The sequence below is a fragment of the Polypterus senegalus genome, chromosome 4 (genome assembly GCF_016835505.1).
Source record: "Polypterus senegalus isolate Bchr_013 chromosome 4, ASM1683550v1, whole genome shotgun sequence".
Taxonomy (NCBI): domain Eukaryota; kingdom Metazoa; phylum Chordata; class Cladistia; order Polypteriformes; family Polypteridae; genus Polypterus; species Polypterus senegalus.
This window is the reverse complement of record NC_053157.1, coordinates 234,175,918-234,191,405: the sequence shown is the minus strand read 5'-3', so window position 1 is coordinate 234,191,405 and position 15,488 is coordinate 234,175,918. Positions and strand designations below refer to the sequence as shown.

Below are 15,488 nucleotides of genomic sequence, written 5' to 3'. Positions count from 1 at the left end.
TGCTTTGCTGTGAAACTGTAAGGTTGTAAACCCAGAAACCATCTCATTAGACGAGAGTTTGTATCTTTCTGTCGATACAACCACTGAAGTGGAGCATGATCAGTTAGCAAAGTGAAGTTTCGTCCCCACAAGTAATAGCGAAGCGCTTCCACAGCCCACCTAATTGCCAAGCATTCTTTCTCAATTGTAGAACACAGTAATCCCTCCTCGATCGCGGGGGTTGCGTTCCAGAACCCCCCGCGATAGACGAAAATCCGCGAAGTAGAAACCATATGTTTGTGTAGTTATTTTATATATTTTAAGCCCTTATAAACTCTCCCACACTGTTAACATTATTAGAGCCCTCTAGACATGAAATAACACCCTTTAGTCAAAAGTTTAAACTGTGCTCCATGACAAGACAGAGATGACAGTTCTTTCTCACAATTAAAAGAATGCAAATTATTCTTCTTCTCTTCAGGAGCAGAGAATTTCAGAGGGAGAGAGAGAGCGCTCGCAAAGAAAAGCAAACAATCAAAAATCAATACTTGTGCTTTTAAGTTTGCCGCAGCATATTTTAGAGGAGCGTCAGTATCTTCTAAGCAAACAGCCTCTGTGCAAACAGCCCCTCTGCTCACATCTCCTCCGCCAGGCAGAGAACGTCAGAGAGAGAGCGAGATTAAAGCAAACAATCAAAAAATCAATACGTGTGCTTTTAAGTTTGCCGCGGCATTTTTAGAGGAGCGTCAGTATCTTCTAAGCAAACAGCCAGTGTGCAAACTGCCCCTCTGCTCACATCTCCTCCGTCAGGCGCAGAGAATGTCAGAGAGGGTGAGAGAGAGGCAGAGACAAGCAAACAATCAAGCTGCACGCGGGATGCATATCTTATAGCATTGAGGAGTTTTAGTTAATATGTAATACATGCTCTGATTGGGTAGCTTCTAAGCCATCCGCCAATAGCATCCGTTGTATGAAATCAACTGGGCAAACAAACTGAGGAAGACCCACTGTCTGCAGAAATCCGCGAACCAGCAAAAAATCTGTGATATATATTTAGTCAAAGCGCGATATAGCGAGGGATTACTGTAATTGCGTTCCCTAGGAAGTAATTTCCTACTCAAATATGTGATTGGATGTTCTTCTCCATCAAAAATTTGTGAGAGGACTGCGCCCACACCAAATGCACTCGCCTGTTTGCAAGATAAAATCTTTTGTGAAATCCGGGTTCCTTAGAACCGGGTAAGAAGACAATGCTTTTTTTAAATCGTTGAAAGAACGTTCACAATTTCCTGTCCACAAGATAGGTCGGTTTTTTCCTGCCTCTAGTAAGTTCTGTAAGAGGAGCAGCTCTATGTGAAAAATTTGGAATGAATTTTCTGCAGTAACCAGTGAGCCCCAGAAAAGCGCGTACTTGTTTCTGTGTCTCAGGTCTCGGGTAAACAAGCATTTCTTCTATTTTCCTTAATTGTGGCCTAAGTAAACCCTTGCCCATAGAATAGCCTAAGTAATGAGTCTCGGACATGCCTAGTTTACATTTCTTAGGGTTAGCAGTAAGGCCAGCCTGTCTCAAGCTTTCAAGAATGGCTTGAAGCCGCTCTAAGTGTGTTTTCCAATCATTGCTGAAAATCACGACATCGTCAAGGTATGCCCCGGAATATTCAGAATGAGGACGTAGGATCTGATCCATCATACGCTGAAAAGTTAGAGGTGCCCCGTGAAGACCAAACGGAGTCTTGTAAATTCATAGAGTCCGTCAGAGTCGCAAATGCCGTTTTCTCACAACTGCTAGCCTCTAAAGGCACCTGCCAATAGCCTTTCGTGAGATCTAGCGTGGAGATATAGCTCGCCTGACCCAGTTTTTCCAACAGTTCATCGACACGGGCATGGGATAAGCATCAATTTAGAGACCTTATTCAAGCGCCTGAAATCGATACAGAACCGAACCATCTTGCTTTGGGACTAATACGACTGGGCTGCACCAGTCACTTTACTTTCACAATTACACCCAGTGTCAGCATCTTTTTACCTCTTGCACAATATTTCGCGCTTCGTATCCGAACGGCCGCATCTGTACGAACATCAGGTGCAGTGGTAATTTTATGTTTTGTAATGTTAGTCTTGCCTGGTAAATCTGAAAAGACATCAGTGTTCCGTTCTATCAAAGATAACAGTTCTGTCTTTTGCGTGTCAGTAAGATCGTTACCAATGGTAACATCGGTCTGAGAAACAGCAGCCAAGGAAGTGTTAACCTCTTGCCGGTCATGCCATTCCTTCAAGAGGTTAATGTGTAAAATCTGGAATGGTTTTGCCGCCTGGTATTCTAACCTTGTAATTTACGGACTCATACGCTCCTCAATAATGGCGGGCCCTGCCATTTAGCTAAGAATTTGTGTGGATCCGAGGGAACCAGTACCAAAACACGATCGCCAGGTTTGAACTCACGGAGCTTGCTGCCTATCGTAAAGACGCTTCTGAGTTTCCTGTTCTCGTTGTTGGTGTTCCACAGCAATAGAGGAAAGCATAGAAATTCTGTCTTGCAACGAAATTAGTCGATCTGCAAAGCTTGGACCTTAGCTGCTCTCTCGCTTCCTATCCATACCTCACGTACCACATCCAGGATGCCTCGCAGCCGCCTGCCGAATAACAACTTCAAGGGACTCAAGCCAGTGGACACCAGTGGTGATTCTCGCACCCGTACAAAACAAAGGTAGGACAGTGTTCCATGTTGTGGGATCATTATGAGCAACTCGCCTGATCATCTGTTTCAATGTTTTGTTAAATCGCCGGTTAAACCATTCGTTTGAGGATGGTAAACAGTAGTACTCAATTTCTTAATAGCAAAGCTGTCACACAATTGTTTCATCAGCGAGAAGTGAAAGGTGTGCCTGATCAGTTAAGATTTCTCTAGGGATACCAATACGAGTAAAAGTTTCACATAGTGCTTTGGCTACAGCGAAGAGTTGGCCTTTTCAGCGCAATCATTTCTGGATATCGTGTCGCATAATCAACCAACACCAGCAAATATTGGTACCCATCCTTAGTCTTAGGTAATGGTCCCACAATATCTAATCCCACACGCTGAAAGGGAACTTCCAATATGGGCATAGGACAAAGGGGAGCCCGAGGAGGCTTATAAGCAGAGACGATCTGGCAGTCTGGACATGAAGTACAAAATCGTTCAACATCTTTTCCCATATTAAGCCAATAAAATCGTTTTGATAACCGGTCTCTAGTTTTGTCGGCACCGAGGTGCCCCCCCAAGATGTGTGAATGTGCCAGATGCAAAACAGTTTCCCTATGTGCTTCAGGTACCACCAGTTGTTCAATAAATTCCCCTCCAAATGATCTGAGATCACTCTGAAAAGGCAACCGTCCTTTTCTATAAAGTGTGGGGTTTTCACACCCCGAATTACGCTCTTGGTAATAAGAGTCATTAGCAGGGCGAGCCTGTTTAAATGCATATTCTAATGAGCTATCAGTATGCTGCAAACGCACAAAATCTGATTGTTCGTTAACGCGGTTTGTGTTCGAGGCGTTTGCAATCTGGGAAGATGTAGAAGGAGCAGCCCATTCTGGAAGATTGTCGGGGGTGACCTCCTCCGTCTCGCTGGAGAGATCGGGTTCAATATCTAAGTTGGGCTCTAGATTTTCCCGCCGCTACCAGTTCTTCTCTTGGTTTCTTCTTCTTCTCCCCCACTAAGTTCATTAGTGGACTGGACTACTGGTCCCTTACATTTATTAATCAGTTTCGAAAAAGGGCATTTCTCCGTCCTATGAGTAATGGCCAAGGGCACGAGTCAAACGGCAGACCAAACCTTAAAGTGGCCCCTATAAGTTAAAGGAAGAAGTAAAGTCTGATAATCTTTAACATCACCATGTACACAGCGTATTTTTACAGTCTCACAGTCTCTAAGGCATTGTTCATTAAGACAGTCTCGTCTCACAATACAAAGGTCACTTCCGAGTCTAACAATGCTGAGATTTCTCTGCCCCAATTTCACCGGGATCAACAAGCCATCTTTTCCATCCGGATATGTAATAGTTGAGCAACAAATCTCGCCAGTCCAATCTCCATTGAATGAGCTGGAGACAAGCGACATCTCTTGCCAAATGGCCGAGCTGATCACATCGGAAACATCTACGGTCGGCTCCGTTTCGAAATATCCTCTGCGACGCCCACGCCGACGTGCTCTGTAGTGTCCACGGTTTCTCGCCCGCTGTTGCCGCTGTCTCCCCAGAAACAGGCGTCCCATCTACGACTGGATTTCCGGGTCCTACCTGACCCCATTAGATTTTCAGGTCCTGCAGCTTGTCGATCGAGGCGAGAATGTCCTGGACGCTCGTTCACAGGTTGCGAAGCAGCACGAAATCCACCGCTCTTTCTCCAAGCGGACTGTGAACCCTCTAATCGTCTGGACATAATTGTTAATGATTTAATATCATGGCGTAGAAATTCATCTCGAAGAACTTCAGGTATGCCGGTCAGTAATATATTCACGACAACTGTTTCCATCACGTCTCCTTCAAACCAACAGTGCACTTTATGTATCAAATCTTGAATTTGCGCACGGATTGGGTCATCCATGTTTAGTTTCCAGTCTTTAAATGCATAAGTTTTAGACCTCTGAAATAATTCTTCGGCGGCATCCATCTGTGCAACCACTCCTGGTACCACTTGTCATGCTTGGGTTACAGATTTGCACAGACACACAGAAGGTCGTAGAAACAAGAAGGATTTTTATTCAAACACCGCAAACACATAAGCTTAAACGTGCTCCATGACAAGTCAGAGATGACAGTTCCGCTAGGAGCAGAGAGAGATGAAAGCAAACAATCAATTCCAAACTGACAGGCTGCAAGGCTTATAAGTCGGCGGAGTACCGTGAGGCTTGTATTAAGCGTTATAGTGCAAGGATAAGGAGCAAAGTGAGGGTGGTCAGTGTTTCAGGGTCTGTGGTTTTCTGAGGGGCAACTGTATCTATTTGGGGTGCGATCAGCTCTCCAGCTCACAATACCAAGAGGTTTTTTCAAGTCCTGTGAGATGAGACTTGGCCATGAGATTTATTCAAGCCCCACCCTCCTCTCAACCATTTACGGTTAACGGCCCACACCCACAGTCCTCTCACCTCTCATTGATGTGAATGCTTTTGTCAGACACTGTTTCTGCTGTTTCAGCTCTTATAAATTTTTACGTTTTCCTCACTTTAAGTTCCCAATAAAAGAAGACGCATTATGTCCAAATCTTAATGAAGAATTTCATCTCGAAGGGTTATCAACATAAAAAACGAGTACACGGGCAATCCTAGCACTGAGAAACGATGAAGCCAAACGAATTAATGAGAAAACTGTCAATCGGTTACACAGCAAATTAGTTAAATGCATATCAATAGACCCTGCTGAAACAGCTGGTGGTGATGGTGAGGAAGATGAAAACATCAACTTACAATATCACGAAGAATACCTATAACCATTAACACCATTCAGTCTTGCACCGCATAAATTACTGTTGAAAGAAGCATGTATCGTAATATTATTGGGTAATTTATGTCTGAGTGATGGGCTATGCAGTAAGATAAGATTAGTTGTACTGAATATTGGTCGAACAATTCTGGCATGTCAAATTTTAACAGGCGACGAGAAAGGTAATATAGTAAATCTTCAGGAGATAACATTAGACACCAAAGGAGATCTTGATATGCCATTCGTATGAAAACGTTTACAGTTTCCCTTTAGAATAGCTTTTGCTATGACAATTAACAAATCACAGGGACAAACATTGGAAAAAGTCTGCTTATTTATTAGAGAGAAAGAAACAAAATTCACTCACGGTCAGTTATACGTTGCGTGGTCACGATGAAAGTCCAAACACGGAATCAAAATTTAATGCAATATTGACAAAAGTTTTACAGTAAAAGGGTAAGTTTAAAAAGTATTTGCGTATTCATTTCAAAGCCAAACAGAATAAAAACGTATAACGCAACGAATACCTTGAACGCAACATGAAACATAATTTTCTTTCAATTTATTACGTTTTACAATTTTTTTTTTACTATGGTTATTTACTTGCCGTAATGTAAAATAGTTAATTCTATTATGCATATGGAACAATTCCCATGAAAATAACAATCTATTTGAATTGTACATCCGCATCCCCATATGCCAGCGGCAGAATCGCAAAGTGGCTAGCACGTAGCACCCGCCTGGGAGTTGGCGAGCGAAACAAGCAGGGGGCAAAGCCCCCTAGCAGAGTTTAAAAAAAAAAGTGAGGAAACTTTTTCAATGTCCCTTGTATATATTTTTGTGGCAGAATTGAAACTCCAGCCACCATAAAATAACCTCCGACTGCTCCATTCCATGAGGTGTCACCCGTCGCATAGCTGCACTCGGGTCCTAATCTGGGATCCTGAGCTGGTTTGTCGTGTGGTGGGTGCGGAGACGCGCGGTATCAGCACCTGCTCCTAACCTCTCCTCATACACTTTGGGAATGGCAGATATTCCTGTAATTAGTCAATAGCACAGGAGTCGGCTGTGCTTATCAAATGTGCCCCACTTGTCATATGCCGAAAGTCTTGGAAATCACGTGCGTGACTTTAGGGGTTTTTTTTTTGCTCTACAAGACGAAGTTATGTCAAACATCAAGGTAACAATGATTGTGTTTTTCAACACTAACACAGTTAATCCCCAGACAGACAGTAACATTACACTGAACTGCTGAGGTGTCTGTGGGTAAACAGCAGAAAAGATGTCTTGAAACAGTGCTTTCTCTTCATGTCTATAGAGTGACTGAAGTAATAAGGTAGATTTCTTTGAGCACCTGGTGCAGCTGAAGGTTTGCCATATGCTCTCTGCTGCGAGGTTTATTAAGGCTGAGGGTGAGAGCTACACCCAAAAGTAGGGAACAGGACATACAGTAAGGCATTCTTGGCTGATAAATGGCCTATAGTCAAGAGTGCTGAGCTTTTGTATGTTTAAATGTATTCTTGGAGACCAAAAGTAATATTTAGGTCTGAGATATCATTAAAAAATGGTTTGGTGTTCGTGCCGATAATAAGTAAGTCTCTTGAAGTGCTAAGAGAGTGACAGGCTGTGTTATCCATAAGGCACTTGTGTGGTTTAAATTACTAGAGTTTAATCAGATGTGTGTGTATCATGCATAGGGCACTGTTGAGATGTCAGTGTGTATGTGTATAGCTATGTGTACTGTATATCCAGACTTCACTATCAGTTCTATTTTCTAATATTCTTTGCTCCAATGGTGTTATTATTATTCCTGTTTTAAATACCATTGCTGCTTTTAACTTTCTATGATTTGTCTTAATGTCTATAGAGTGAATGAAATAATAAGCTCGATTTCTTTGAGCACCTGTTGCAGCCGGAGATTTGCAATATGATCTGTGCTATGAGGTTTATGAAGGCTGAGGGTGTGAGCTCCACCCAAAAGTAGGGAATGGTATGTAAAGTAAGGTATTCTTGGCTGATAAATGGCCTATAGTCAAGGATGCTGAGCCTTTGTATGTTTAAATGTATTCTTGGAGACAAAAAGTAATATTTAGGTCTTTAAAAGATCGTATGTGGTTCATGCCGATAATAAGTAAGTCTCATGAAGTGCTGAGAGAGTGACAGGCTGTGTAATTCATAAGGCACTTGTGTGGTTTGAAGTGCTAAAGGTTAATCAGCCTGTGTGTGTGTGTCATTTATAGGGCACTGTTGAGATTCTGTGTGTATGTTTATATCTATGTGTGTGTGTGTGTTAATCTTAAGGTGCAACAGTAGACCAACCCAATAACGAACTTGATGAGTACACTTACCCCTAGGTAAAGGGTAAGTAGAGGGGAATACCACGATAATACAATCACCAAACTCTATGAGGTTGTTGTTTCACACCTCCCGTATTCATTAGATCTCACTTCTTGTGACTTTCACCTGCAACAAAATTAAAATGGAGGCAGAAGAGAGGACAATTTTTTATCATGTTGGAAATCAAAGATAAAAAGTCTAGGAGGAGCTGGACATGCAAACAAAAGGTCAGTACCGGAAATGTTTTGGGGAATGGAAGAAGCACTGGGACAAGTATACTGGCTCTCACAAGGAAGAATTTGGATGGTGACTAAATGAGAATTGCTCTAAATTGAATTTGAGTCCCACCGCCTTGTACATTACCATTCTAAATGCATACTGAATCACTGTATTTTCCCTACACATTCAAAATGTGTATATTATATAAACAGCACTGTAAGTATAAAAAGAAAAAAATTGTGTGAGGATGTGAATCTGTGGAAACAAAACTCAAAGACGATTTCCTCAGTTGAAATCAAATTTACCACTGCAAGTCTGATGATCTTAAAAAAAAATCTCTCTGGCAGATTAAACTGCACAGACGTCCAGATTGACTTCTTTTTTTTTGCATAATTTATGCCTTAACTGTAGCACAACTGAGGAAATGTTCAATAAATTTTTAAATTAAGTAGAACACAATATTTCATTACTAAAATCAGAACTGTATGTGCAGAAAGTCCAGTGCTGGACACTTTGTATCAGACCAGCTGCGCCACCACCACCTACTCAAAGCATCATGATGCACCAACATTGATGGACTTAAAGCAAGAAGTCTATGTGACCATCATCATCAGGTCCTTCCATGAAAACCCTAAATACAAAGAGGACTGTTTGACTTATGTTAGGTAGATTGCCCAGAGGGGACTGGGTGGTCTCTTGGTCTGGAACCCCTACAGATTTTATTTTTTTCTCCAGCCTTTGGAGTTTTTTTTTGTTTTTTCTGTCCACCCTGGCCATCGGACCTTACTCTTATTCTATGTTAATTAATGTTGACTTATGTTTATTTTTTATTGTGTCTTCTATTTTTCTATTCATTTTGTAAAGCACTTTGAGCTACATTTTTTTTGTATGAATATGTGCTATATAAATAAATGTTGATTGATTGATTGATTGAATGTATTATTTGTGAGGTTTAGCTATTGGTAAGCATCACGCGCCACATCACTTGCTCTCAACTTCAAACAAACATGTAATCTGCTACCATTTTAGGCCACCTAAAAATGCCAAGACAACCACAGTTAGAACCTGTAAATGTTACTATTTTCCCTCTCGTTTGTATTTCATCCCATTACTTACTCATTCCAATGCTCCAAGATGACGACTGCTCTTCTTCACCTTCTTCTCTCTTGATTTTCTCTTCAAACTCTGTTAACTCTGATTTCAGTTTGGCGGAGTTCTGCTCGGTAGCCACTTCTCCAAATGTAGTGTTCCAAGACTGTAAATTAGAATGAGAGACTTCACAATTACCTTCCAGTTCCTCAGATTTAATATTGGCAATGTGGTCCTTGGAATCCTCCTCTTTAAAAACTGAAATTCCTGTTTCACAATTCTCCAGTTTGATATAGAAAGGCTCTGCTGCACCCCACTCACAGTCCTCTTGCTTAACGTGGGCCAGTTTTTCATCCATGATATCCTCTTCTGCCAAGGCCATGTCCCGTGTTAAACTCTTCTTTTCTCCTCAAGGGTGTGTGGTCTTCTCTTCTTAGATTCCTTGCTTACATGGACAGCCCCGGTCTGGAGACCATCACACACATCTCACTGCATGGTCATGGGAACTGGGAAGAACTGGGAAGGAGGCTCCCTTTGAAAATAAAAGTGACAGAATTACTTCATAAAGTCACTGAAAGCAACAAGAGTGCAAGCAATTTAACCAAAACATAGAAAACCACCAATTCAGTTGTATGTGAGATTTGAAATGCTTTAATCATCCATATTAGCCCGAGAAGTGAAAGAAGTGAAGTGAATACCTGCCTGCAAAAGATGAGAAACCCTACTGATCAAGACAAAGTCGAGGACACTTAGACCATCAAATAGCAGCAGCACAGGCCTAATCAAAACAATGCTGAACAATCCAAAGGTCGGGTCAGCCCTAAACTAAGACCACCATTTTAAAGAGACTCGGACTGTGATACATCGATACAGTTGGGTCCATAAATATGTGGACGGTGACACAATTTTGATAATTTTGGTGCTTTGTGAAATTAAGCAATTAAGATGGGATTGAAGTGTAGACTTTGGCTTTAGTTCAAGGGGTTTAACAAATATACCATATGAGCCGTTTTGGAACGGCAGCCATTTTTAGGCATAGACCCCCATTTTCAGGGGCTCAAATGTATTTGGACAAACTAACCTAACCATAAATATAATGATCATTGTCAATATTCGGTTGAAAGTCCTTTCAAGTCAATGACTACATGAAGTCTGAACTCACGGCCATCTCCAGTGCTAATGCTCTGCCAGGCCTTTACTGCCCGCTGTCTTCAGGTGCTGGTAAGGTGGGGTCTATGCAGAAAAATGTCCATCATTCCTAAAAGGCTCATATATTATTTTTGGTAAACGTCTTAAATTAAAGCTGAATGTCTACACCTCAGTCACATAATGGTTGCAAAATTTCAGATCCATTGTGGTGGCGTACATAGCTAAAATGATGAAAATTGTACACGTGCACATTCTCCATGCCTCAATTTTCCAATACAGTCCAGTTTCAGGCCTCCTCGGACAGATTCAGCGACCGGAGACATTCTGAGGCCAATAAGCCGACGCCTCTGTCAGCTGCATCTCTTGTGGCTCCTCCCACTTTCCACGCCCCCCACCCTCGTGTTTGCGTTACACTTCTGTTCTGTGTGGTGATCTATTGCTGCTGGCCACTGCTGTCAGTTCAGGAGGAACAACCACAACATTTATTTATATAGCACATTTTCATACAAAAAATGTAGCTCAAAGTGATTTACAAAATGAAGAATAGAAGACAATAAAAAATAAACATAAGTCAACATTAATTAACATAGAATAAGTAAGGTCAGGGTGGACAGAAAAAACAAAAAGAAAAACTCCAGAGGCTGGAGAAAAAAAATAAAATCTGTAGGGATTCCAGACCAAGAGACCGCCCAGTCCCCTCTGGGCAAACAACATAGCGATTAACAGCTGGGTCAGTTTTAAGATGACGTTTACGACGGTCAACTTTAATAATAAATAAACTACAAAGTTAAAATGGACGTTTTGAGATTAAAGCAGAGATTTCCACTTAAATCACAACTGAGACCTTTTCTCTGTGTCCCTAACTTTTTTTTCCTCAGTGGCACAAATATGACGCCACACATTCTGATGTTGTTGTGAAAAAGACGGCGCAGAAGATGGTAAATGTGAGAGTTTTAAAACGTATCGTGTCATTACGATGGGGAATATGCGAAGCTTGAATAAAAAATGTACCACGAATGCATTTGAATGTCGGCATTTTGCTTCACCACATTAAACGGTTCCCCACCTCGAATCACCACCTTATCGTGGTGGAGGGGTTTGCGTGTCCCAATGATCCTAGGAGATCTGCTGTCCGGGGCTTTATGCTCCTGGTAGGGCCACCCAAGGCAAACTGGTCCTAGGTGAGGGATGAGACAAAGAGCGGTTCAACCAAACCTCCTATAAAGAACAAAAAACCTTGGACAGTGTTTTCTCTTGCCCGGACGCGGGTCACCGGGGCCCCCCTATGGAGCCCGGCCTGGAGGTGGGGCTCGATGGCGAGCGCCTGGTGGCTTTGCCTGCACCCATGGGGCTCGGCCGGGCAAAGCCCGAAGAGGTAACATGGGTTCCCCTTCCCATGGGCTCACCACCTATGGGAGGGACCAAGGAGGTTGGGTGCAGTGCGAGTTGGGTGGTGGCCGGAGGTGGGGACCTTGGCGGTCTGATCCTCGGCTACAGAAACTGGCTCTTGGGACGTGGAATGTCACCTCTCTGAAGGGGAAGGAGCCTGAGCTAGTGCCGAGGTCGAGAGGCTCCGGCTAGATATAGTCGGACTCAACTCGACGCACAGCTTGGACTCTGGAACCAATCTCCTTGAGAGGGGTTGGACTCTCTACCACTCTGGAGTTGCCCCCGGTGAGATGAGCGAAGCGGGTGTGGGCATACTTATTGCCCCCCGACTTGGAGCCTGTGCATTGGGGTTTACCCCGGTGGACGAGAGGGTAGCCTACCTCGGCCTTCGGCTGGGGGGGAAGGGTCCTGACTGTTGTTTGTGCGTGTCGCGCTTGAACAGCAGTTTGGAGTATCCACCCTTTTGGAGTCTCTGGAGGGGTGCTAGAGGGCATACCTTCTGGGGATTCCCTCGTTTTGCTGGGAGACTTCAATGCTCGTGGGCAATGACAGTGAGACCTGGAAGGCGTGATTGGGAGGAATGGCCCCCCCGATCTGAACCCGAGCGGTGTTTTGTTATTGGACTTCTGTGCTCATCACGGATTGTCCATAACGAACACCATGTTCAAGCATAAGGGTGTTCATATGTGCACTTGGCACCAGGACACCCTAGGCCTCAGGTCGATGATCGACTTTGTGGTCGTGTCGGACTTGCGCCATATGTCTTGGACACTCGGGTGAAGAGAGGGGCGGAGCTGTCAACTGATCACCACCTGGTGGTGAGTTGGCTTCGATGGTGGGGGAAGATGCCGGTCAGACCTGGTAGGCCCAAACGTGTTGTGAGGGTCTGCTGGGAACGGCTGGCAGAGTCCCCTGTCAGAAGTAGCTTCAACTCCCACCTCGGCAGAACTTCAACCACGCCCCGAGGGAGGTGGGGACATTGAGTCCAATGGGCCATGTTCCGTGCCTCTATTGTTGAGGCGGCTGACCGGAGCTGTGGCCGCAAGGTGGTCGGTGCCTGTCATGGCGGCAATCCCCGAACCCGTTGGTGGACACTGGCGGTGAGGGATGCCGTCAAGCTGAAGAAGGAGTCCTATAGGACTTTTTTGTCCTGTGGGTCTCTGGAGGCAGCTGATAGGTACCGCAGGCCAAGCGAACGCTGCTTCGGTTGTTGCTGAGGCAAAACTCGGGCATGGGAGGAGTTTGGAGAGGCCATGGAGAACGACTTTCGGACGGCTTCGAGGAGATTCTGGTCCACCGTCCGGCGTCTCAGGAGGGGAAGCAGTGCAGTGTCAACACCGTGATATGGTGGGGATGGTGCGCTGCTGACCTCGACTCGGACGTTAGGGTCGGTGGGAGGAGTACTTCGAAGACCTCCTCAATCCCACTAACATGCCTTCCAATGAGGAAGCAGAGCCTGGGAACTCTGAGGTGGGCTCTCCCATCTCTGGGACTGAAGTCACCGAGGTGGTCAAAAAACTCCTTGGTGGCAGGGCCCCGGGTGGATGAGATCGCCCGAGTTCCTTAAGGCTCTGGATTGTAGGACTGTCTTGGTTGACACGCCTCTGCAACATCGCATGGACATCGGGACAGTGCCTCTGGATTGGCAGACCGGGGTGGTGGTCCCCCTCTTTAAAAAGGGGACCAGAGGGTGTGTTCCAACTATAGAGGGATCACACTCCTCAGCCTCCCTGGAAAAGTCTATTGGGGTTCTGGAGAGGAGGTTCCATTGGATGGTTGAACCTCGGATTCAGGAGGAACAGTGTGGTTTTCGTCCTGGTCGTGGAACAGTGGACCAGCTCTTCACCCTTAGCAGGTCCTGGAGAGTGCATGGGAGTTTGCCCAACCGGTCTACATGTGTTTTGTGGACTTGGAAAAGGCATTCGACCGTGTCCCTCAGGGAATCCTGTGGGGTGCTCCGGGAGTATGGGGTACCGGACCCCCTGATAAGAGCTGTTCAGTCCCTGTACAACCGGTGTCAGAGCTTGGTCCGCATTGCCGGCAGTAAGTCGAACCCGTTTCCATTGAGAGTCGGACTCCGCCAGGGCTGCCCTTTGTCACCGATTCTGTTCATAATTTTTATATATATACAGAAATCCCTCGCTATATCGCACTTCGACTTTCGCAGCTTCACTCTATCGCGGATTTTAAATGTAATCATATCTAAATATATATCACAGATTTTCCGTTGGTTTGCGGATTTCTGTGGACAATGGGTCTTTTAATTTATGGTACACGCTTCCTCAGTTTGTTTGCCCAGTTGATTTCATACAAGGGACGCTATTGGCAAATGGCTTAGAAGCTACCCAATCAGAGCACGTATTACATATTAACTAAAACTCCTCAATGCTATAAGATATGCATCCCGCGCGCAGCTTGATTGTTTGCTTGTCTCTACCTCTCTCATTCTCTCTGACATTCTCTGCGCCTGACGGAGGGGCTGTGAGCAGAGGGGCAGTTTGCACAGAAGCTGTTTGCCTAGTGGATACGGACGCACATCTAAGAAATGCCGCTTTATCGAGGTGCTTCCAAAAGCACACGTATTGATTTTTTGATGGTTTGCTTTAATCTCGCTCTCTCTCTCTGATGTTCTCTGCGCCTGCCGGAGCAGATGTGAGCAGAGGGGCTGTTTGCACAGAGGCTGTTTGCTTAGAAGATACTGACGCTCCTCTAAAAAATGCCGCGGCAAACTTAAAAGCCCACGTATTGATTTTTTGATTGTTTGCTTTTCTTTGCGAGCGATCTCTCTCTCCCTCTGAAATTCTCTGCTCCTGAAGAGAAGTATATATATATATATATATATATATATATATATATATATATATATATATATACACATATATACATATATATACATATATACATACAGTGGTGTGAAAAACTATTTGCCCCCTTCCTGATTTCTTATTCTTTTGCATGTTTGTGACACAAAATGTTTCTGATCATCAAACACATTTAACCATTGGTCAAATATAACACAAGTAAACACAGAATGAAGTTTTTAAATGATGGTTTTATTATTTAGGGAGAAAAAAATCCAAACCTACATGGCCCTGTGTGAAAAAGTAATTGCCCCTGAACCTAATAACTGGTTGGGCCACCCTTAGCAGCAATAACTGCAATCAAGCGTTTGCGATAACTTGCAATGAGTCTTTTACAGCGCTCTGGAGGAATTTTGGCCCACTCATCTTTGCAGAATTGTTGTAATTCAGCTTTATTTGAGGGTTTTCTAGCATGAACCGCCTTTTTAAGGTCATGCCATAGCATCTCAATTGGATTCAGGTCAGGACTTTGACTAGGCCACTCCAAAGTCTTCATTTTGTTTTCTTCAGCCATTCAGAGGTGGATTTGCTGGTGTGTTTTGGGTCATTGTCCTGTTGCAGCACCCAAGATCGCTTCAGCTTGAGTTGACGAACAGATGGCGGACATTCTCCTTCAGGATTTTTGGTAGACAGTAGAATTCATGGTTCCATCTATCACAGCAAGCCTTCCAGGTCCTGAAGCAGCAAAACAACCCCAGACCATCACACTACCACCACCATATTTTACTGTTGGTATGATGTTCTTTTTCTGAAATGCTGTGTTCCTTTTCACCAGATGTAACGGGACATTTGCCTTCCAAAAGTTCAACTTTTGTCTCATCAGTCCACAAGGTATTTTCCCAAAAGTCTTGGCAATCATTGAGATGTTTCTTAGCAAAATTGAGACGAGCCCTAATGTTCTTTTTGCTTAACAGTGGTTTCGTCTTGGAAATCTGCCATGCAGGCCGTTTTGCCCAGTCTCTTTCTTATGGTGGAGTCGTGAACACTGACCTTAATTGAGGCAAG

General features: G+C 44.0%; 1 protein-coding gene across 1 annotated transcript in view; it reads right to left on the bottom strand.

Annotated features, from left to right (window-relative positions):
• Positions 1-15,488, bottom strand: part of LOC120528149 (zinc finger protein 721-like) — a 230,053-nt gene that overhangs the window by 205,515 nt on the left and 9,050 nt on the right. The window contains exon 2 of the mRNA XM_039752212.1: positions 9,112-9,616. Coding sequence (XP_039608146.1) covers positions 9,112-9,466 — 355 coding nt within the window. The 5' untranslated portion in view covers positions 9,467-9,616. The remainder of the gene's footprint in view (positions 1-9,111; positions 9,617-15,488) is intronic.